The sequence below is a fragment of the Cynocephalus volans genome, chromosome 6 (genome assembly GCF_027409185.1).
Source record: "Cynocephalus volans isolate mCynVol1 chromosome 6, mCynVol1.pri, whole genome shotgun sequence".
Classification (NCBI taxonomy): Eukaryota; Metazoa; Chordata; class Mammalia; order Dermoptera; family Cynocephalidae; genus Cynocephalus; species Cynocephalus volans.
This window is the reverse complement of record NC_084465.1, coordinates 52,301,483-52,326,643: the sequence shown is the minus strand read 5'-3', so window position 1 is coordinate 52,326,643 and position 25,161 is coordinate 52,301,483. Positions and strand designations below refer to the sequence as shown.

Genomic DNA, 25,161 nt, shown 5'->3' with positions numbered 1-25,161 from the left:
TCATTATGTACAATGTTTGCTCCAAATTTTGAAAGATATGCTGTATCAGATTAAGGACAATACTTTCAATCCTTGGTATCACAAATCTCCACTGAGAATTACAAATTGTCTTCTGCATCTATTGATCTGACTGCATGTTTTCTCCTCCTTTAATCAACTCAAGGAGCTGAAATTAATACATTTTATAAAGTTGAAATTCTCTGCATTCCAATGATAAACTATCTTGGTCAGGCATATTTATTGTTATTAAATTTCTGGCTTCATCTTCCTAGAATTTTGCTGAGAAATTTTGTATCTAAGTTAATCTAAGTAAAATTAGCTCAGAGTTTCCAATTTTATACTGTCTCTCTGGTATTGAGATTAAGGTTATATTAGCCTCATAAAATGAGTTGAGGACTATTCCTTTCTATTCTCTAGATCTTTTGTTTAAGATTAGGATTATCTGTTTATCTGAATATTTGACAAAATTTACTTGTAAAAAACCACATGGGTCTGAAGGAATTTTGTTGAGAGCATATTTTTATTTATTATTTATTTATTTTATATTAACTTCTCAATATACACTGTAATTGATTTCCGTGTCCCTTTACCTGTTTTTCTTCTCCCCTTCCTTTCTCCCCTCCCCCCCACTACACCATATCTGTTCACTTGTCTTAACAAGTTCAAGGAATTGTTGTGATTGTTGTGTCTTCTCCCCTGCCTTATTTCTTTACATATTTATTTATTTTTAGCTCCCACAAATAAGTGAGAAGATGTGGTATTTCTCTTTCTGTGCCCGACTTGTTTCACTTAATATAATTTTCTCAAGGTCCATCCATGTTGTTGCAAATGGCAGTATTTCGTTCTTTTTTATAGCAGAGTAGTACTCCATTGTGTAGATGTACCACAGTTTCCTTATCCACTCTTCTGATGATGGACATTTGGGCTGGTTCCAACTCTTGGCTATTGTAAATAGTGCTGCAATAAACATTGGAGTTCCGGTATCCCTTCGCCATTCCTCTGGGTATATTCCCAGAAGTGGAATAGCTGGGTTATATAGTAGATCTATCTGTAATTGTTTGAGGAACCTCCATACCATTTTCCATAAAGGCTGTACCATTTTGCAGTCCTATCAACAGTGTATGAGAGTTCCTTTTTCTCTGTAACCTCACTAGCATTTATCATTCTCAGTCTTTTGGATATTAGCCATCCTAACTGGAATGAGATGGTATCTCAAAGTGGTTTTGATTTGCATTTCCTGAATGCTGAGTGAGGTTGATCATTTTTTCATGTGTCTATTGGCCATTAGTATATCTTCCTTTGAGAAATGTCTATTCAGCTCCTTTGCCCATTTTTTAATTGGGTTATTTGTTTTTTTGCTGTAAAGTTGTTTGAGTTCCTTGTATATTCTGGATATTAATCCTTTGTCAGATGTATATTTTGCAAATATTTTCTCCCACTCAGTTGTCTTTCACTCTGTTGATTGTTTCTTTTGCTGTGCGGAAGCTTTTTAGTTTGATACAATCCCATTTCTTTACTTTTGCTTTAGTTGCCTGTGCTTTTGGGTCCTATTCATGAAGTCTGTACTCACTCCTACTTCCTGGAGTATTTCCCCTATGTTTTCTTTAAGGAGTTTTACTGTTTCAGGATGTATATTTAATTCTTCAATCCATTTTGAGTTTATTTTGGTATATGGTGAGAGGTACAGATCTAGTTTCATTCTCCTAGATATGAACATCCAGTTTTCCCAGCACCATTTGCTGAAGACGCAGTCTCTTCCCCAGTTTGTAGACTTGGTGCCTTTGTCAAAGATCAGATGGCTATAGGTATATGGGTTGATTTCTGGGTTCTCTACTCTATTCCATTGATCTGTGTGTCTGTTTTTATGCCAGTACCATGCTGTTTTGGTTATTATAGCTTTGTAGTACAAAGTCAGGTAGTGTTATGCCTCCAGCTTTATTTATTTATTTATTTTGCTCAGGGTTGCTTTGGCTATGCATGGTCTTTTGTTATTTCATATAAATATCTGGATAGTTTTTTCCATTTCTAAGAAAAATGTCATTGGAATTCTGATGGGGATTGCATTGAATCTGTAGATCACTTTGTGTAATATGGACATTTTCACAATGTTAATTCTTCCAATCCAAGAACATGGGATATCTTTCCATCTTCTTGTGTTCTCTTTAATTTCTCTCAACAGTGGTTTGTAATTCTCTTTGTAGAGATTTTTCACATCCTTGGTTAACTTTATTCCTAAGTATTTTATTTTTTTGGTGGATATTTAAAATGGGCTAGCTTCCTTTTTCTGCATGTTCACTGTTGGAGTATAGAAATGCTACTGATTTTTGTGTGTTGATTTGGTATCCTGCAACTTTACTAAAGTCATTTATCAACTCCAAGAGTTTTTTTGTAGAGGCTTTAGGCTGTTTAATATATAGGATCATGTCATCCACAAACAGGGACAGTTAGACTTCATCTTTTCCAATCTGGATGCTCTTTATTTCCTTCTCTTCTCTGATGGCTCTGGCTAGTACTTCCAATACTATGTTGAATAGGAGTGGTGAGAGTGGGCATCCTTGTCTAGTTCCTGTTCTTAAGAGAAGAGCTTTCAGCTTTTCCCTGTTCATAACGATATTGGCAGTGGGCTTATCATATATGGCTTTTTTTTTTTTTTTTTGTCTTTTTGTGACTGGTAAGGGGATCGCAACCCTTGGCTTGGTGTCATCCGCACCGCGCTCAGCCAGTGAGCGCACCGGCCATTCCCATATAGGATCCGAACCCGTGGAGGGAGCGCCGCTGCGCTCCCAAGCGCCACACTCTCCCGAGTGCGCCACGGGGCTGGCCCTCATATATGGCTTTAATTGTGTTGAGATACTCTCCATCTATGCCTAACTTGTAGAGAGTCTTTATCATGAACAAGTGTTGAATTTTGTCAAATGCTTTTTCAGCATCTATAGAGATGATCATATGGTTTTTTTCTTTGCTTCTATTGATGTGGTGTATCACATTTACTGATTTGCATATGTTGAACTAACCTTGCATCCCTGGGATGAATCCCACTTGATCATGGTGTATAATTTTGTGTATGTGTTGCTGTATTCTGTTAGCTAGTATTTTATTGAGAATTTTTGTGCCTATAATCATCAAGGATATTGTCCTGTAGTTTCCTTTTTTGATGTATCTTTGTCTGGTTTTGGTATCAGGGTCATGTTTGCCTCATAGAATGAGTTTGGGAGAATGGCCTCTGTTTCAATCTTTGCAAATAATTTGTAGAGAATTAGTATCAATTCCTCTTTGAAGGTTTGGTAGAACTCTGCAGTGAACCCATCTGGTCCTGGGCTTTTCTTTGTTGGGAACCTTCTGATAACAGCTTCAATCTCTTTTATTGTCATTGGCTTGTTCAGTTTCTGTATCTTCTTGGCTCAGTTTTGGTAGTTTGTATGTGTCCAGAAATTTATCCATTTCCTCCAGTTTTTAAAATTTGTTGGCATATAGTCATTTATAGTAGTCTCTAATGATTCCCTGTATTTCTGAGGTATCAGTTGTAATATCACCTTTTTCATTCCTAACTTTTCTTATTTGGGTCTTCTCTCTTCTTTTCTTAGCCTTGCTAAAGGTTTGTCAATTTTATTTATCTTTTCAAAAAACCAACTTTGATCTTTTGTATCATTTTTTAGTTTCTATTTCATTTACTGCTGCTCTGACTTTAATTATTTTCTTTCTGTCTACTAACTTTGAATTTAGATTGTTCTTGTTTTTCTAATTCTTTAAGGTGAAGTGTTAGGTTGTTTATTTGCCATCTTTCCACTCTTCTGAAGTAAGCATTTAATGTGATAAATTTCTCCCTTAGTACTGCTTTTGCAGTATCCCACAGGTTTTGGTATGACGTATCATTATTTTCATTAGTTTCAAGAAATTTTGATTTCCTGTTTTATTTCTTCTTGGACCCATATGTCATTAAGTAGAATGTTGTTTAATTTCCATGTGTTTGCATAGTTTCCAGAGTTTCCTTTGTTGCTGATTTCTAATTTTAATCCATTGTGATCTGAAAGTATACATGGAATAATTCCAATTTTTAAAAAACATTTGTTGAGACTTGCTTTGTGACATAACACGTGGTCTATCCTGGAGAATGTTCCATGTGCTGATGAGAAGAATGAATATTCTGACATTGTTGGATGGAATGTTCTGTAGATATCTGCAAAGTCCAATTGGTGTAAAGTGTTGTTTAGATCTTGTGTTTCTCTGTTGATTCTAGATGATCTGTCCAATATTGATTGATAGTGGGGTGTTCAGGTCCCCTCCTATTATGGTGTTAGTGTCTTTCTCATTCTTTAGATCTAATAGCATTTGCTTTATGAATCTGGCTGCTCCAATGTTGGGTGCATATATATTTATGGTTGTTATGTCTTCTTGATGGATAGATCTTTTTATCATTAGATAATGGCCTTCTCTATCTCTTTTTATGGTTTTTGGAGACTTGCTTTGTGACATAACACGTGGTCTATCCTGGAGAATGTTCCATGTGCTGATGAGAAGAATGAATATTCTGACATTGTTGGATGGAATGTTCTGTAGATATCTGCAAAGTCCAATTGGTGTAAAGTGTTGTTTAGATCTTGTGTTTCTCTGTTGATTCTAGATGATCTGTCCAATATTGATTGATAGTGGGGTGTTCAGGTCCCCTCCTATTATGGTGTTAGTGTCTTTCTCATTCTTTAGATCTAATAGCATTTGCTTTATGAATCTGGCTGCTCCAATGTTGGGTGCATATATATTTATGGTTGTTATGTCTTCTTGATGGATAGATCTTTTTATCATTAGATAATGGCCTTCTCTCTCTTTTTATGGTTTTTGGTTTAAAGTCTATTTTATCTGATATAAGAATACCTACTCCAGCTTGTTTTTCATTTCTATTTGCATGGTAAGTCTTTTTCTATCCTTTCACTCTTAGTCTATGTGTGTCTTTACAGGTGAGGTGAGTCTCTTGAAGGCAGCATATTGTTGGGTCCATCTTTTTAATCCAGTCAGTCAGTCAGTCTGTGTATTTTGAGTGGGCAATTGAATCCTTTTACATTTAGAGTTATTACTGAAAGGTATTGATTTACTCCTAGCATTTTATTGATTTTTGTTTAGATGTCTTAAGTATCTTTTGTTCCTTTCTTTCTGATTTTCTGTTTGTCTTCTGTGTTTGTTGGTTTCTTGGGGTGGTAGAAAAACTATTTTTCCTCTTTACTGTTAGCATTTTTGTTTGACTGTTAGTTTTTGCTCTTTTTTTTTTTTGGCTTTTTATTTATTTATTTTTAAACAATTTTTAGTAAATCAAAATTGATTATACATATTTTGGGGATTCAACATTGAGATATGTTGATCAAATCAATATCACTAGCATATATAGTATTACAAACCATAATTATTCTTTATGTCCCTTGTCCAATCTCTCCCCATCCCCTCTCCTTCCTCCCTACCCCCTCTAATCACCCTAGATTTCTTCTCTCATTCTGAAAGAATAATGGTTACTCTGTTGATTTTTGCCTAGATGATCTGTTCAGTGCTGAGAGGTGTGATCAGGTCCCCAATATTATCATAAAGTAGATGCTTCTTCTGACACTCTGAAATGGGCTTTGTGGAGAGAGACCTCCTCTTTTCTTTATGTCTGCTGGTGACTCTCCTTCTGTCAATGCCCTCCAGTGGCTGGCAGACCATCTGTGTGGAGGTTGTGGCATCTAGCTACTTTTGTGGCAGCCATGGTTATTGTGGTGGCTTTGGTGGGCCACCCACATGGAGGTGATGCTTTTGGCATGCTTCTTGGCACAAGTGGTGTGCCTGGTTGTGGGGAGTGTCTGGTCCGCAGATCCATGCCTTGGGTCCCTGGGCAGGCCCTGAGGCACTCACATGGTGTGCCTGGTTGTGGGATGGGGGTCCAGTCCCCACTCCACATCTCAGGTCCCCAGGTGGGCCTCAAGGTGCTGGCATGGTGTGCCTAGTTGTGGGAGGGGGTACAGTCCCTGGATCCATGCCTCTGGTCCTCAGGCAGGCCCCAAGGTGAGAGCACATTGCCTGGTTGTGGGAGGGGGTCCATTCCCCAACTCCATGCCTTGGGTCCCCAGGTGGGTCCCAAGGCACTGGCATGGTGTGCCTCGTTGTGGGAGGGGTGTCCGATCCCCTTCTCCATGTCTCGGGTCCCCAGGCAGGCCCCAAGGTACTGGTGGTATGAGTGGTTGTGGGCCGGGTTCTGGTCCCTGGCTCTATGCATCATGTCCCCTGACAGGCCCCAAGGCACTAGTGGTGTGCCTGGGCTGAAACTAATCTTTTGTCCTTTGCTTACTTCTAACACGGGGGAGCTTCCTGTGGGAACCAGTACTTGAGCTGTGAGGTTGAGTTAAATTGCTGCTTTGCTGCTGTTTCCCTAGGGAAGGCTTTTTGTGCAGCTCAAGGTTTAATGGTTTACCTCATAGGTACTTTTGGCTCTCCAGAGACCTGGTGCACCTGGGTTGTGTAGAAACTCTGATCTGGGCCTGAGTTTTTTCAGCAAACTGCACCCCATTCAATTCTATATTCCTGACCAGTCTCCTCTGTGTGGTCCTCCACTGATTGGGGGGCAGATCGGCTGTCCTTGCTGTGTCCCAGTATTCTCCCAGTGGGCCTGTCTCCCCCACAGCCCGTGCACCAAACACTTCCCATGGGATGGGCCCTGCACTGGTCCCTTGCAATGACTCGCCAGCCTCTGAATGGCTCCCCTTTTCAGCTGTTCTGGTTCCTCGCTCCTGTGTGGGTCCACAGGAGCCCTATTAGTAGTCCTGCTGTCCTGGGGGCCACCAAGGCCCCTTCTCCTCTGTCACCTCCAAGTAACTCCATCTGAAGGGCACAGCTGTGGCTTCTTCCAGCTCCTGCTCCAAGCGCTCAGCAGTTCCAGCCTTAAAGTGGCCACAGCCTGAAACACTCTGAGCAGTTTTTCTTTCTCTCATCGTGGTTTCTCCAGCCTTCATGAACTCTGTAGGTCTTTCCTCCTCTTCCCCTGAGCTCCAGTGGCCCCACCTTGGCTGATGTTACATTTTTATGGTTGTAAATTGGTTGATTTGTGGGAAAGAGTGATGCTGGGGACCATCTATTCTGCCATCTTGACTGGAATTCTGCTTTTAGGATTTCTGATGAAGTCTGATGTTAGTCTGATTGGGGCTTCCTTATAGGTGACTTGCTGCTTCTCTTTTGCAGCTTTTAAGATTCTGTCTTTGTCTTTGAGTTTTGCCAATTTGACTATAACATGTCTTGGAGAGGACCTTTTTAGGTTGAATATATTTGGGGATCTTTGGGCCTCCTGAATCTGAAGATCTGTGACTTTCCCTATACCTGGGAAGTTTTCTGCTATTATTTCATTGAATATGTTTTCAATGCCATTTCCTTTTTCCTTCCCTTCTAGAATACCCATGATTTGGATATTTGAGCACTTAAGGTTGTCTGTTATCTCTCAGATTTTCTTCAATTAAAAAAAAAATTTTTTTTCTGGTCTGCCTGTGTTAATTCAAACAGCCTGTCTTCAAGGTCAGAAATTCTCTCTTCTGCTTGTTCTAGCCTGCTGGTTAGACTCTCTGTTGTGTTTTTATATTGTTGAATGAATCCTTCACCTCCACAAGCTCTACTACATTCTTTTTCAGGGCATTGATTTCTTTGTACATTTCTTCTTTCAGGTCCTGTATATTTTTTCTCATTTCATTGTGTTGTCTGGGTTTTCTTGTATCTCGTTTAGTTTCCTTAGAATTGTTGCTCTAAATTCCTTATCAGTCATTTTAAGGGCTTCCTGTTCTATAGGATCTAGAGCTTGAGAGTTATTATTTTCCTTTGGTGCTGATGTACTTTCTTGATTTTTCATATTTCTGGTATCTTTCCTTTGGTGTTTAGTCATTGTGGCAGGGGTATCACAGTCCACTCGTTCCACCCTGATGTCTGGCCTGAATCCTGAAGGGACTGTCAATTCTGGGAAGTGGGGACTAGCCTGGGCAGGGGGTCCTGTGGCACCTGCCTGTTCTGGCACAGCTGACTCGGGGCGTGTGGGCCGACAGCTCTTGGGTCTCTCTGGGTGGCAGGGACGGACCTGGGCTGGGGATCCCATAGCACCTGCCTGTTCTGGCGCAGCTGACTCAGGACAAGGAGGCTTGGCAGCTCTCAGGCCTCTCTGGGCAGCAGGCATTGGCCTGGGCTTTAGCCAGTCAGGCAGAACAGTCTAGTGGATTCCCTCCAGCTTTGAAAGGCTTGCTCTGTGTGTCTGCTCAAGAGTCTTCCATGAGGGAGCATATTTTTAAACTATGAAATCAATACTACTTACAGTTATAGGTCTCCTCAGGTTTTCAATTACTTTTTGAGTCAGTTTTAATAAATTATGCATTTCTACAAAACCATACACTTAAGCTTTCAACTTTAATGACATAAAGCAATTCATACTACTATCCTTAAAAAATTCTCAAGTGTGCCAGTAGTTTAAAGTTTAATATGTACTTTTGCCTTTTAAAAATCTGTTATTTATAAGTGCATTTTGAAACTTCCAAATGTATGAGTTTTTTTGTTGTTATTGCTGTCATTGTTTTGTACTTTGACTGCATTACAGCTAGAACATGTGGTCTATGTGGTGACAGTCATCTGTTATTAGTTGAGAATTACTTTGTGGCCTGGTACACGGGAAAGTTTTATAAACTGTCCTTGTGCCTGAAAAGAATTTCATCAACTCAGAAAAGATCCCAGCCATTATCTCTACAAATATTGCTCTCCTCCATTCTTTCCCTCTGGAATTCCTATTAGATATAAGTTGGATCTCCCACCTATATCTCATTTTCCATCTCTTCATCTCTGTCCTGTATTCTAGGTCATTTCCTTTATGTCTCAGTTCATTAAATGTGTCTTTAATCTGTTATTTATTCTGTTCACTGTGTTTTTAATGTCAATGACTATATTTTTCATTTCACTGAAGTACTACTGGGTTTGTTTTCAAACCTATCTGTTCTTTCCACATAGCACTATCTGTGTCATAATCATTTTAAACAACAAAAAAAGTTTCTATCTGATCAGTTTATTAACTGAAACAGCTGGAGATCTAATTCTGCTGTTTGCTAATCTGTTGACTCACTCATGATGGGTTGCTTCTTCATGTGTCTTGAAACCTGAAGGGGATTTATATGTGGAAATCCTGTGTGGTCTAGGCTGAAGTTATATGCCCCAGAACAGTCTTAGTTTTGCTTCTGCCAGGTATCCATGGGCCTAGGACCACTTTTTATATTAACTTATAGACATGAGGATTATAGGGCAAAATGTGTAACGTTAATTTGAACCCTAAACCTGTAATATGGGCAAACCTATAATTATATATTCTTAGGAGAAATTTTTCCCCCTTTATTGCCATCCAGAGTCTAGGCAGAGTCAGATAAGTTTCTTTATTGCCTTCCCGTGCTGGTGGGCAGACTGTTTTTCTTGTTCACCTTTTCACTGAGGCTGTAGGCCACTGAAGGTTATGACTCCATGGTGTGACTATATATATATATATATATATATATATATATATATATATATGGAGGTATGCAGGTTAAGGCCGCATCTCCTGTCCTCATGTGGGCATAAAACTTAGGTCTCTAGATTGACAATGCACCTCACCCTCTTATCCAAGAGCTAACATACCATTAATGCTTATGCTTAAATAATACTCTGGTTTTCAGTTTTATCTTATTTTTTGGCCCTTTACTGTCATGTGAACTCAGACATGCATATTATATATATATATATATAAAGCTAGGGGTTTTTTCCCCTCAGTATTGTTTGGTGTTCTAAAGCAGAAGAATTTTCAGGTAGCCTAGTATGTCAAACTACTTGAAACAGAAGTTTGCATTATATTTTACAGCACAGAGTATATCCTGAGATACTTTTGTATTTCCTGACTAATCTTGGTCACTGGGAATTCTTTTTTAAAGCACGTGGCAATCAAATCACAGTGACAATGCAGAGATAAGAAACATAAGAATTAATATTCAATGTGGATAAATTAGCTTCAGAAAACAATTTTATAACTCAATGTTTGTTTTAGCAAATAAAGAAAATCAGATGGGTTCTAGAGAAACATTAATTCCTATATGTTCATTCAACAGATATTTGAGAATATGCTCACTGTTCATAACACAGAGATAAGATACACTTATTTATTCTACTGAAAAAATAAACTGCAAAAAGTCAACTTCAAAACTTACTTGTCTAACTAGGCTTATTTATATTATTACTTTGATTATTTATTATTATAAAGTCTTCTGAAACTTAGTATTTATATATCCATTGTTTCACTTCTACCTGGAACAAGTTAACTCACCTGGGCACAACAGATAAATACAACTGAGATAGTCAACAAGAAAGCAGATGAAACTATTACATCAACAGATCGCTGAGGACCTCGACGCTGAAAGGAAAAAAAGGGGAAACACTTTAAAATATATTTACTAATTAGCAGCTAATTTCCATGCTTTCAATTAAGGTGTTGATCTATCACTGCAGAATGATCATAGCTTACAATGTTGAAAGTATACCCAATTTGACAGATGGATTTAATGATAAAGTATTAATATTTCTTGAGGATTTTCAACACAGTGAAATGATGTCCACATAGCATAGCATAACTTTCAAGTATTTAATTTTGTCAAACACTAATTGTTTACTCAACAAATGTTTGTTAAGCCCCTGTTCAGAACTAGACACTGTGCTAGGTACCAGAAATACAGTAGAGAAAAAACAGACATAGTCCATACCTTCACAGGAACTAGTAGGGGTATGAGACATCAAGCTCATAATCACAAATATAGCAAATGTGATAAATTCTGATGCGTGCTATGAAGGAAAGGTATAGGACACATTGAGGTAACTGGCTGGGAAACAATTTAGATTTGAGGCATAGGAGCATGGGCCTGGAGAGATCTCCTGAAGGAAGTGATATTTACACCAAACTAAGGGGCAGTGGTAAGCATGGCACATGGCAGTGTTCTAGGCAGAAGGAAGAGCATGGGCAAGAGTATAAAGCAGGAAGCATAGTGCGTGCATTTAAAGAACTGAATTAGTGTAGTGTGGCTGGAATGTAGTGTGTTAGGGAGGAAAGTGTTTCAAAATGAGACGAGAGACATGGTACATGAGGTAAGACCTAGATCATGAAGAGCATAATAAACCCTGTTAAGATTTTGTGCTTTATCCTAAGAACAACTGAGAACCTTCAAAAAATTTTAAGAAATTATATGGTCAAATCTACATTTTTAAAAGATCTCTGGTGGCACATTAAAGAAAGTATTGAAAGGAAGAATTATGAATGCTGAAAGGCCAGTTGAGAGGCAACTGCAGGAACCCAATGCAGAAGATGACTGATGGTTTCAATTGGGGTGGTGGAAATGGAAACAAAGACAAGTAAATATATTCAAGATATATTGTGAAAGCAGAAAGGATAGGAATTGGTGATAAGTTGGATGATGGAAATGCAAGAGAGGGAAGTAAGTACCAAAGATAATTTCTAGGTCTGGGATTACACATTTCCCTCATTGAAGTATAAGTTCCTAAGGGTAGGGACTTTCATCAATAGTGAATGGCACACAGTTAACATTAAATAAGTGTTACTGAATAAAATAACCAGTGTACAAACGAATGTAATACCTACTTAGGGTTGAAAATGAGGGGAAATTTTGGATGGATTCTCACTAAGCCAAGCAACAGGATCATATTCATCCCTCCATCCAACAGAAATGTCACAGTGAGAAAAAATAATCCATGCCATTTCCCAATGGAGACTGAGTTGAATTTAACAAGTTAAACTAATAAACAGAACAATGAATTTTTAAAACATAAGGATAGATAAATAATGCAAACTTTTTTACTTCATTATTACTTCAACATAAAAAGCATTAAAGATCTAGGTATGTCAGATGATATTTGGTCTTTGGGTCAACATTATTAAGACATGAATGGGTGTTCTGAATAAACATCATTCAAACTTGCATAATTACTCCATACATAATAAAATTCACTGCTACTTAATCTTATAACAACAACAAAAATCCTCGGGGGGAGGGGGGGAAATGGTGTTTTCCTAAAACTAATTCAGATGTTTCCCTTTTCTCTCTAGAGTTTTTATATCTTACTTCCATAATTATGAAAATTATTTAAAAGTTTAAAGGAAAAGAATGGCATGGATAGAATGACTTTGAAATTCAAGCTAATATTTTAAAGTAGTAATAGGTCATTTTGGTAAAGAAACTCTATGGTTACAGACTTCTAAAAAAAAATTCTTTTTTAAGTAATGGGCTCCCTCTACTGGCTTGTGATAACCAGTCTAGGTAGAAACAAAATTCTTAATCCAGCTTTAGAATGAGTATAAATTGATGACTGTACATCTAAAGACATATTGAAAAAGAAATGGGAACTATTAGAGAGAATCAGCATGTTAAGCATACTTTTTTCGCAACCATTCTACCTTAAGATAGGAACGAAGAGATAGCCACATTTTTATATTCTGTACTTTCTTCAACCGGAAATGAGGAACCTCAGATTTTCGAGCCCTCCTTGCAGATGTTAAATGTCCAAAGAGTTTTGCAAAAAGTAATCGCTAAAAAAGATTAAGATGAGGATTAATTTTCAGTAGACTACCACGGAAAAACAAAAATCAACAAAATATAGATTGTCATGATTTTATTTGGTTAAATACTATAAAAGTAAACCAAAATAAATAGGTCAAAATGATTTAACGAAATACTAAAATACTACAGGAATATTTTGAATATTATGAAAAGGATAAAATATTCTGTATTCCTAAATCTATATTATACCCACCTGTTTATAAGTTCTTTCTGCTACACAGAGCAAAAAAAAGAAAATCCACACAAGAGACACACGAACCACAAAACTTATTATAACCATTGAAAGAACTATGACATCTTCATTAGAACCAAACGCAATCACATAAAGTTCGGAAGCAGAATGTGTTGTGAGTTGTTCCAAGTCTGTAGCTTGTGAGAGTCGGAAAACAAATGGAGTTAAACCCAGGATTAGAGAGATTGCATTTCCAAAAATCTGGTACCCTATTCCTGGTATATGGCTGTTCACCTTGAGGGAGCCGAGGGAAGAGGGGGAAAAGGAAGAAAAAATAAACATAAATTTTATCTATAGTAAAATGAGTTCCTATTAAGCATTATTTTATTTATAGCAATATGAAATCGTTTCATTAAAATGTTAGTTTTAACACATGAATAATGAAATTTAAATTTCATTCAAGTTTGACAGCCTACTGTACATAAAATATGTCATTATTTCTTCAGTTTTTTTTTTTTTAATTCATTATCAGATCTCTAATTCACTAAGTAGGTGCAAAAGGATTAACTATCTCAGTCTTATCCAGATCTTTAAAAAAAATTCTGTGTATCTCATTACTTCTAAAGTTAGGAATATCCATGAATACTGCAATATTAAAAAGAATGAGATCTAATGTCTCCTTAAACTCTAAAATCATTTTAGAAGAGAGCGTCTGACTTGGGGGGGGGGGTGAGGGAGAAATTAAATAGAGGGGAAAAAGGTGGGGGGATTATTAAAAGGAGAATTAGAAATTAAATGAGAAAATAAAAGAATTTCCAATATGCTAGATTGGTAGAAATGGAAGGGACCTTAAGTTTCATGTAGCTAACTTTTTATATAGAATGAGACTTTCTAAGTGATCTGCCAGTTCACAGATAGTTAGGTTATAGACCACCAACTAGATCCAAGTCTCCAGTGACTCCCTAGTCAACTGTTTTTAATTGCTCACAATGAGATATGTAGTAAGGAGTATATCAACATCTAGACCCAGTTATTTTAATTCCTGTCCTACGTAAAGTGTGAACAAGAGTCCTAGCATAGTAATGCACCAAAGAAATTTAGAATTGCAAGTTAGATCATACCTAGTTGTACAAAAAAATCAGGTAGATCTTAAAAAGCAGTGATTATCTGACAAAAGTAATTTAAGAGAAACCAAAATGAAAATCTACAGTATTGGTACTATTTTTCTTCAACGCACTCATGATTTTTACCACTTCCTGCCTTACTTCTATATATTTAAGCAGGCAAGGAAGCATGAATACAAATTTACTAGTTTGATTTTTTTTTCTTCATGTTTTAGGGACTAATAAACAAATGAACAGTAAGGATGATACAGAAAAATAAGACTTCATCAACACTTGTGTATGTCTAGCAGCTCCTCAATTTTATCCACTGAAAGCAAAAGAAAGGAAAAGTTTAGATTGTATCATCTCCCTTGGTCAGAGGAATGAAAACACTAAAAGATGAGAAAGGTTTGGTGACAAATGACTGTTTAAATTACAGGTGAAGGCAAATACATACAAATAACTTCTTTTTCAAGGTGAAGAAATGAGGTGAGTAGGTTATTAATATAACATTCTACGAATTACTTTATATATTGATAATCACTAAGTCTTACGCTTGAACTAAAAGAGTAAAATTTAGAAACTCACTCTGTTCATTATCATTCCACTGATTTCAAGGACAGACATGTCTGCCTTCTTACAGTCATTGCCTTCCCATACAATAGCACTTATTTTTTCTAATCCCGGGTGGGAACTATGGAGCCAGGGCAAGTGACTCTGTAAAAAATAAACAGAAGTTGGTGAATATATTTATTACATTTCATAACTAAAATGTGTGTAAATAAAATTGTGTATCTTTCTCTATATATCCAAGGTTCTACCAATATGCTAGATTGGTAGAACTGAAAGGGACCTTAAATTTTATGTAGTTAATTTTTTATATTATACATTAGGTAAATGAGACTATTCTAAGTTAAGTGATCTGCCAATTCACAGATAGTTAAGTTACCAAGCACCAACTAGATCCAAGTCTAAACACAATTTTAACTACACTAAAAAATAAAAATAATTGGTAAATACATTTATATTTTATAATGGAACATATACATGTGCATAGCTATATATTTTTATACATATAATTTTAATGACACTAATATTCTATCTTAAAATTAGCATATATATTGAACAGATGGCATAAAAAATTACATAGTTACAAAAACATAAAAGAAGTTTCTATAACAGGTATTAGGCAACCTGTTGTTCAAAAACACTCAAAAGTACTTAGTTGTCAATTAGTCTGTATTGCTACCAATATACTAACGTTAAAAGACAAATGGATATCAAATTGTTTATACCGATCATTGTCCAACTTATGATCACTGAATACAAAAGAATATGACAGCTGAGATTTGAACCTCTTTGATAGTGATAAAATCTCATCCTGAAAAAGATTCTAATTTATACACTTACCTTAAATATCTGACTTAGTTACTTTTCTGATATTTTAAGCTGGCATTTCTCTAAAGGATAGGTTTAACTTTTTTTTTTTCCTGATAGAACAAATATTGCAAAACTGAAGTACATAGAAATATCCTCTAAAGTAGAATAACATATCTCTCAATGTTACAAGGAATAAAAAAAGCTTAAAAAAATTGAAAGTTTTAGTATGATGGATCAGTTGCTTATGTCTGTTTGTTTTAGATTTATAATTAAAAGAATAAAATTCCAAAATACAATAGTTGGGTTAAAGATAGCCACAAAATTAATGAATCACTAACCTTTATATCATCAGACTTTGAAAGAAGTAACACTAAAAGATTAGACTCAGATTCAGGTCAATTCATTTACATCACAGTATTTCTAATTTCTAATTTTTTTTTTTTTTTTTTTTGTCTTTTTGTGACTGGCGTACCGCGCTCAGCCAGTGAGCGCACCGGCCATCCTTATATAGGATCCAAACCCGCAGCGGGAGCACTGCTGCGCTCCCAGCGCCGCACTCTCCCGAGTGCGCCACGGGGTCGGCCCCTAATTTATAATTTTTAAGGACTGATATACTTCCCACATTTTGTAAAAAGGATAGTTTTGGCATTCATAGCAACCTCAGGAAAATAATAGATCTTTGACATTGTAATATTCAAATTTTATAAAACATTTCCTTAAAATAATTTCTAACAATAAACAGAAGAATCTACTTAGTTATATTTATTCTTTGAAGTACAAAAATGTGATTAAAATATGGTAAAGAAATGTTTCTGTAAATTTAAGGAACATAATATTTTCCTCTAGGGGGAGTAAAGTTGCACTAACTCATTTCAACTAAGTTGAGTAATCATAATTCAATAATAGGTAAGGAAACAGAGGTGGGAAATTTTTACCTTTTCCAAAGATATAGAATTTTAACATACAGGTATATTAACTTTCATGGTATATATGAGTATTTCACTATTTGACCCTTAAGAGCTCAGAGACACAAGTTATTAATTATCAACTTAATTCCTCAAATGATGTTTCATAATTTATCCCCAAACAAAATATTCTAGTTTGGGATAAAAATAATTTGCACCAAAATATGTATCAAACTTTCTCTGGATATTTAATAATTGTGAAACATAATGGAACCAAAAAGGTAGAAAGGAAGTGCAAGAAGTTGAATTGAAAAAAGGTTAAGCCTAAGAGGCAACGGATTTCAATAACTGATGTATAGACTTCTTAAAAAAAATTTTCAGCCTGTAACAGAGTTAAAAATCTTCCCAATTACATGATAAAAGGCACATCAATACGAAGAAGATTCATCTAGAGACAGAAATAAGAAATCAAGAAGTTTTTCACTGTTCTTCCAAAAGTATTCCTTTTGTACCCAGCTACCTCCCTGTTACTCTAACCAGCATTTGATATCATATTATGTATAGAAAGCCAAAAGGCAAGAGAGAAGATAGCTATCAGAAGCTGGTGAATTTAAAAAGAGTTTGTTAATAGAACTGTGTGTGTGTGTGTGGAATGTGTAATGTATAATGAAAAAGTCTTGTTGAAACAAGGCTACCTGCAGTGAGCAGAAAGCCGCATGACATGAAACGCTTTTTTTTTTTTTTAAGACTCAAGGTAAACATCAGAGCAAATAATTACATTTTATAATTTTATCACATAGGTTCTTAACACGTTTTCAAACTAAAATTTGGAACTCATTTAATGATTGTTCTATATCTTCATCCAAAATCTCAACTGCTTTGCTCTTTGTTCATTCATGGCATGTTTTACTTCAAATAAATTCACCATGACAACCACTTTACAGGTGTTTTCAACTGTGGGAATGTAAGCATTTAAAGCTTTACCTAGTAAGAAATTAATTTCACTTGAATATGGCCTTATATTTTATTATATACTCAGCCATAATTAGAAGAGAACAATTTTCTCCTCTGGAAATGTTTCAGTTAGTATTTACAACGAAAATAAAGCAAATAATAAAACAAAAATACAAATTTGGGTATATCCTGATTAGAACACACTAATTCAAATGGTGTGTGTGTGTGTGTGTGTGTGTGTGTGTGTGTGTGTGTGTGTGTGTGTGTGTGTGTGTGTGTGTGTGTGTGTGTGTGTGTGTGTGTGTGTGTGTGTGTGTGTGTGTGTGTGTGTGTGTGTGTGTGTGTGTGTGTGTGTGTGTGTGGTGTCCGTCCGTCCAGTATTATGGTGGGTAGAAAAAGGGTCCTCTACACCTAACACAGACCTTGGTCAAATAAGAAAAGGGAGCTAATTTCCGTTACCCGGCTACTAGTAAAACTAAAAACATGAGCTTATTTTTTAGAATCCTAACAATAAGAAATGTGTTTAAAATCAAGTCTTTAATCCAAAAGCAAAACCAATATAAGTCTAGGATACCATAATTAGATGCAGAGTACAGCATTAAAAATTTTTATCTTAACAAAAAAGGAGCAGAGTGGTGTGGCAGACTTGGGGTCAATTTATTCCGTATTGACATCATAAAACAATTTTTTAAACATTTAATAAAGGCCTAATTGGCATGTTTTTGAAAAATTTAATTTTGTTTCAGGCATTCACTCAACTAATATTTATTAAATACCTACTATGTATCAGGCACCGTGTGATGCAACAATGAGCAAAAAACATATGGTCCCTGCTTCTGTGCTGCTTATGGTATCTCTGGGAGAAAAGCTTATAGCATTTCCATTAAGCTCCATTCCAATTATTCCTCTCAGTGACCTACATGAATATACAGATGACTCACTCAACACCCTATGTTCTCATGGATTGTTCATTGTTTTTTCATTTCTTCAATTCCAAAGAACTTCAGCTACTCCCATGGTTGCGCCCTGGACTTTATCACCATACAGAATTGCTCTACTTCTGAAATGAATCTTCGTCTACAACCTCCCATCTTACCAAGTCTCTCAAACCTTAAATTCTAAAACACTTGCTTTCCTAAACATACCTATTCTTCCATTTATCAGTCCCTTCCTAGTTTCATTTCCTTCTCAATCTAGCATGTCTTAGATTCCCACCAGATGCATCATTTCAATCATTCCCTCTTTTCCTTACATAGCAACTCTTTATTGAATACTTATCTCTCTGTGACGTTGGACACATTACTCAACTCTGAACCTCAATTTTTTCATCTATAAAATGAAAATAAAATAAGCTAGATTTCCATACATTGGGAGGATTACATAAGATAATGCATCTATTGTTGGTGATTGCATTATTTTCCATTTTCACTATCATGCACAATGCAATGAACATTTTTCTACATGTCTCCTTATGCCCATCTTCTAAAGTTTCCTTGGAATGGGATAAAAGGGCCCTTGAACATTTTTCTACATGTCTCCTTATGCCCATCTTCTAAAGTTTCCTTGGAATGGGATAAAAGGGCCCTAGATTACGCAGACCTTCAATTATACAATCGTCCTTGGGGGATACATTCAAGACCCACAGTGGATGCCTGAAACCATGGATAGTACTGAACCCTATATATACATGTTATGTTTTTTCTTATACGTACATACCTATGCTAAATTTTAATTTATAAATTAGGCACAGTAAGAGATTAATAACAATAACTAATAACAAAATAGAACAATTCTAACAATATACTGCAATAAAAGTTATGTGAATATGGTTTCTCTCTCAATATTTTATTGTACCATACTTATCTGTGTTCAGAGCACCACTGACCTCAGGTAACTGAAACTGCAGAAAATGAAACCATGGAAAGTGAAGCTGCAGATGAGGGACTACTGTATAATTACAAACTGCTCTTCAAGTAGTTGTACAAATTTATACCATCATCAGCATTAAATAAGAGTTCTTTCCTCACATTCTTGCCAACATTGAAATTTATCAGGTTTGTAAATTTGACAATCTGATCAATATGAAATGGTATCTCATTGTTCTAATTTACTTTTCCCTGACTACTAGCAAGGCTAACCATCTTTACTTATATTAGCCATCCAGATGAACTGCCTGTTCCCATCCTTTTGTTTATTTTTCTGTTGAGTCATTTGTCTTTTTACCTATTCATTTGTAGTAGTTCTTTATGTGCTCTGTGTAGTAACACTTGAATAGTTAATGTGTTGAAAATATTTTCTCCCAGCTTGTCTTTCAACAGTGTTTATGGCTTATTTTGTAGCCCAAAGTTTTAAATTTTAAGATATTCAAATTTATCAATCCTTCCATTTTTGCTGTCTGTGCATTTTATATCTTGTTTTAAAAAATTCTTCTCTAACCTGAAGTAAAAAACATTTTCCTCTTATATTTTCTTCTAAATGTTTTAAAGTTTTGCTTCTTCACATTAAGGAACTATCTGGAATATATTTTCATGTATGGATGATCATTTGACCCATAACCATACAGTCCACCCTTTTCTCACTGATTCATAATGCCACTTATGTCATACATTAGGAATCCATATAATCCATAATTCATATGTCTGTTTGAGTTTTCTGTTCCATTGGTCTATTTGTTTATACACCCATACCACACTATCCAAAGTATTAAATTTAAAGTGAATTTTTATATTCAGTAGGGAAAATCCTCTTGTTGTCCTTCAAAATTGTTTGTGCTATGCTTAATATTTTGCTCTTTAATATGAACTTTAAATCAGTCTAAGTCCAAACAAAAACAGTCAAACAAACAAAATGCTGTTAGGATTTTGACAGAAAAAGCAGAAATAATGAACATCTCTGTCTTGTACCTGCCTTTAACAGAAATGCTCCTAAAATTTCATTACTGAATATGATAGGTTTTGAGAAGAGCTATATTTATATCCACTCCCTCCCCCCAAATTCATATGTTGAAGTGTAAATCCCCAATGTGATGGTATTTGAGGGTCGGGCCTTTGGGAGGTAATTAGGTCATGAGGGTGGAATTCTCATGAATGGGATCAGTGCCTTTATAAGGAGATGAAGAGACCACAGCTCACTCTTTCTGCCATGTAAGGATTCAAGGGGAAAACAGCTTTCGTAAATAAGAAAGACAGCCTTAACCAAAAACCTGACCATGATGATACCCTGATCTTGGACCTCCAGGCTCTAGAACTGTGAGAAATAAATGTCTGTTGTTTAAGCCACCCGGTCTATCGTATTCTATTATAGCAGAAGGTTCTTTGATGGCTACCCTTTATCAGATTGAGGAAGTTCTCTTCTATCTCTAGTTTTCTGAGAATTTAGTTGTTGATTTTACTGACAGGACATGATGAAGAGTTGGGTAAGGGAGAGAAAGTGAGGGTTTTAAATGACCACCAAGGTTCTGGACTCGTGAGTGGATGAATGGAGAAACCATTCACCGAGAGTTTGAGTGCAATAAGAGAAGCAGATATATACGGGAAGATGAGGAGTTTGGGTTAAGTTTGATGAATTGGTGAGACATTAAAATAAAGATATCCTATAAAACTGTGCTTTGCAATACAGTACCCTATTCACATGTGGCTATTTGGTACTTGAAATATGACTAGTCCAAAATGAGATGTGCTGTGTTCAGACCGCCATTGACCTCAGGTAACTGAAACTGCAGAAAATGAAATCCACTCACACTGGATTTTGAAGATTTGGTATAAAGAAATGTAAAATGTTTCATTAATATTTTTCATTAGTTATATATTGAAGAAATATTTTGAATACAATGAGTTAAATAAAACAATTAAAATTAATTTCACCTCTTAAAAAGTTTTCATGAGACTACCAGAAAATCTAAACTTACATATGTAACTCTTATATGTTTAGGCCAAGTTGTACATGAATCTGACCATGAAGTGTGTTAAGTGAGAAAAGGACTAATGCATCTAATACACAATTTGACTTACAAAACTCCTTTTACCAACAACTCACGAACATGTGGTTTGAAAGAGAAGAGACACCACAATATAAATAATGAGATTCTATGTTTTAATAAAGCCAGACCATAGCTCACATAAAAAAAATTTACAGAAATATTATTTTAACTGAATGTAACTTTTTACTTCACCTCTATAAAATTTGTATATACATTCAAAGGAGCTTGACTTGCCCCACATAACCCAACACTGTAAACCAACCTGATGAAAAGGGTCGTCTCTATATTCTTTTTTCACACATGGATTAATTTGAGGATTTTCCACATCTGTCTCACTGGTACAAGATGAATGGCATTCTGCACAATGTAACAAGTCTTCCCATAATACATCTTCTGTTTCAGATTCTGGCCTTGTGCTCTCAGAATCCTGTCTGGAACTTGAACAGCGAGAGCTGCAACTAGTACCCGATTTAGGGGCATCCTGAAATCAAGATATTCTTTGACATTAATACAATTTATGTACCCCTCCCAACTCAAAGGATTCTTTCAGAACCATATATTGCTACTTTTTGCTAAAACAACAAATGCACCATCAAAGGACAGTGAGAGAGATAGCAAAATATTTTAAAAATATATTAGTTTTTAAGGAATAACAAAATGTCCTCACATCAAAATTTATTCGATTTCATATTTCAGCTCAGGTGTTACTTTGCATGCAAAGATTGTGCCAATTTTCTCTTAAGTTTTATATGAAGTTCAGAATTCAAGTAGGCAGAGACTAGTCCAAGTTCATTTGGTCTTCACAGTGAATATTAACCTATTTTAATTGATGTTTTTAATGAAGCTATTTTCTTACTTTAGTCTTTTTTAACAACAGTAGATTTCATCTATTTATTGCTTTTGTTTCTCAAACAGATGTTCAGTACATTGACACAGAATCGACAATCTAAACTAAGATGATAATTGCGAGTTTATGTTCTTGAGATAATACATGATATAAAAGAGAAAAACTAAAGGGTATAAATTAAATAATTTCTAATCAACTTATTTTATCCTAGGAGTTTTTAATGTATAAAATAAGGACTTGAGTTAAATTTTGACAAATTAAAAGAACTGTTACTGAATAAGGAATAGCAATAGCCATCCTTAAAGCCAAGTATGTCCAAATTTTTGTACTTGTTTCTAGCTGTCCTTTGTCATTAAGATTTGTCAACTGTACCCTTACCATGTTTTGTATTTATCCCCGTCTTTCTCATGCTATCACCAGAGTTCACACTTTATCATTCACACCTCAATTGCTATAAGTGCTTTTTAGTGGACCCTTACCTAAAAGGCCTTCCCCCTCTTTCCAGATTACCTTTCCTAAAGTGCAGCTGTTCTTGCACTCCACAAACCGAAATCCATGGCTTGCCACTGCTCTCCTGGATAAAGTTCAAATTCCTTCACCCATCATGCTTGTCTTCATTTGTGCTACTTTTTGACATTGTCTTCTACTTTATACCAAAACCTTTTCCTCCAGTGATACTGGGCGACTCCACAGGCCCTAAACACAGCTTGTTCTTTGCCATCTAACCTTTGATTATGTTTCTAACTCTTATCATTAATCTTGTTCTCCTTTAAAGAGATATTGGAAATTAAATAAGCAATGTACCTTTTAACACAAATCTGGCACAAAACAGTGGCTCAACAAATGTTAGTTTAAAGCCACCTACCTAGAGTGATCACTTTGTCTCTGAAGTGAGTTGTTATTATTTATATCCATTTGACAATAAATTTTGCACTGCTTTCCACAATCTATAATTTTGTGTATCTTAATTAGATATTCATGTATTTAATATTCTTAAATAGATTATAACTCTCAAACACACTGTAAGTACATGAAAGACAGAATCTTTTTTTGCCATCCTTACCATGGGTAACAAATATTCTGAATGAATGAAGTATATCATTGATAATTAAATTATTGATATTAGAATGGGAATCTATTTTTAGTGTGTTGATAGAGTTTGTGGGAGGAGGACTGTTAGGGGAGAAGTAAACATTTTTTGAAAAGAGATGAACAAGAAAATGAATAAAGAAACAAAAAGAAAAAAGAAAATACAGAAAGAAAAAAAGGACAAAAATCAGTCTGCTGTATTTTAGAAAAAGCACTCCAAAAATATCTGGGACTCATTAATGTTAACCAGAATATTTGAAACATAAGCAGTTTGCATTATAACAGTTTTCATTAGATAGTAAGACAGAAAGTATTAAGTTTTTAGTAACTACTAATTTAAACTTTTTGATAAAGCTAGCTTATTATTTATCACTAAATTGTGACGCAGACTTAGTGCTAATCAGATATAGAAATAAGTACCAGGATTAAAGGCCCAATGACTGTTTAGCTGAAACTAATGGATGATTCCAGGGATAAGAAAATATCTATAATTCTTTGTGTGTGTGTGTGTGTGTGTTTTGCCAAATACTGATTAATAAATGGGCCAGCTTATGAATGCAAAATCTTAAATTATTGCCTATAATTACTCACATTTCAAATAGTTTTACCTGCAATATTATGCGATTAATAGCTACTATGAATTTTACTACAAACTGCTGAATAATGCCTAAAAATAGAAATTTTAGAATTGAAGAAAATAGTTCAAGTTAACCACATTTAATTTGGTTTGCTCTGCTCATTTCAATGCTTTAGACAGATAATTAAAACTAAACATATAATCAAATTCAGAGGAGATAGAGTATTAATTTGAAGGGAATGAGGATTTATATCATAAATGCTTTGTGCTAGGCAAGTTATGTATAATCTTATTTAACCCTAACAATCTGATGAGGTTGGTCTTATCTCTTCATTATACAGATGCAGAAACTGAGACTCAGAGAAGTGAAATAATTTTCCCAAAGTCATTTAAATGGTCTGACTCCAGGCCCATGGTTTCTTCATTATGTTTCCCATCAAATATTACCTTAATTAGATGAAAAACTAATCTACAATAGAGAGTGAAAAATCAAAAAATACTTGTACAGTTAAACAAAGCAGCATGATAGAGCACAAAACAGGACAAATGCTTAAAAGAAGCTGTCAGTTCCCTAGGACAGCTCTGGTATCCCAGACAACTAAGTAATTCCACCACCATCTTCTCAACAAGAGACTGGAAGAAGCCAACCAGATATAGTAGATCGCAGAAAAAGACAAAAAACAGGGGGATTAAGTGAAAGTCTACACATTGAACGACAAGATCCCCACCTCATCCCCAACCCCCTTGGTGGCAAACACCACAGCAGCCTGGTGTATTATCTACGATCCCCATCCTACTAGAACACTGGATGATTCTTCCTGAAAAAATGTGTCCCTATAAACTATATCTATAGATATCACTATCTGGGAAGCTTACAACAAATGGCTAAAGGCTGGGTTCCTGACTCATCATCTTTCAGTGAAGCCTGCCAGTACCACCCATGCACACAATGCTTCCCCAAAGGATTTTTTTCATTTATTAGTTGGAATACTTTTATAAAGAGAAATTAAAGTTCAAACTATTCAATCCTTGGTTCCTGAGTCCTTCTGAACCCTATCAGTCTTTGATAGCTTCCATGCTCTCTATCATGTCAAGAGTTTCCAAGGTCATTTTGTGTGTTTCCTGCAACAGACAGGAATCAGGAATCAGCCACTTCTTCAAGAAGCCCTGTATTTTTTGTTTTTCTTTTGTATTTGGTTTTTGTTTGGTTTTTAGTGATAAATGGCACAATTTAGGTGTGTTTGGGTTGTCCCAAACAATTTTTTTTTTGCCTTATTCTTCAGGAAAAAATATCACCAGTAATTTAAAGAGAATACAGTAATTTATAATATAAATAAAAACTCAAAACAGCACTACATATCTTCTTTAGCAGTTTTACTTATTAGGCTATTTTACTTTTTTTTTTAAAAAAATGCCTTTTTAAAGTTGGTTTGACTTAAGAATCAAACATTTTTGGAACTGAATACAGCTTTTTAAATATCTTTTAGGCTAAGTTCTTCCCTTTACAGATGAAGAATTTGATGACCAGATTTTAT

At 35.4% G+C, this 25,161-nt stretch overlaps 1 protein-coding gene across 4 annotated transcripts in view; it reads right to left on the bottom strand.

The window, feature by feature from the left end:
* The window catches only part of PHTF2 (putative homeodomain transcription factor 2), a 145,360-nt gene that overhangs the window by 9,458 nt on the left and 110,741 nt on the right, over positions 1–25,161 (bottom strand). For 3 of the 4 annotated variants that reach the window (XM_063098638.1, XM_063098637.1, XM_063098639.1), the window contains 5 exons: positions 21,376–21,594; positions 14,484–14,612; positions 12,814–13,086; positions 12,458–12,589; positions 10,322–10,408 (listed from right to left, as the gene is read on the bottom strand). In XM_063098638.1, the coding sequence (XP_062954708.1) occupies positions 10,322–10,408; positions 12,458–12,589; positions 12,814–13,086; positions 14,484–14,612; positions 21,376–21,594 (840 nt within the window). Of the gene's footprint in view, positions 1–10,321; positions 10,409–12,457; positions 12,590–12,798; positions 13,087–14,483; positions 14,613–21,375; positions 21,595–25,161 lie in introns of those variants that run through there. The other variant, XM_063098640.1, reaches the window with a different exon arrangement.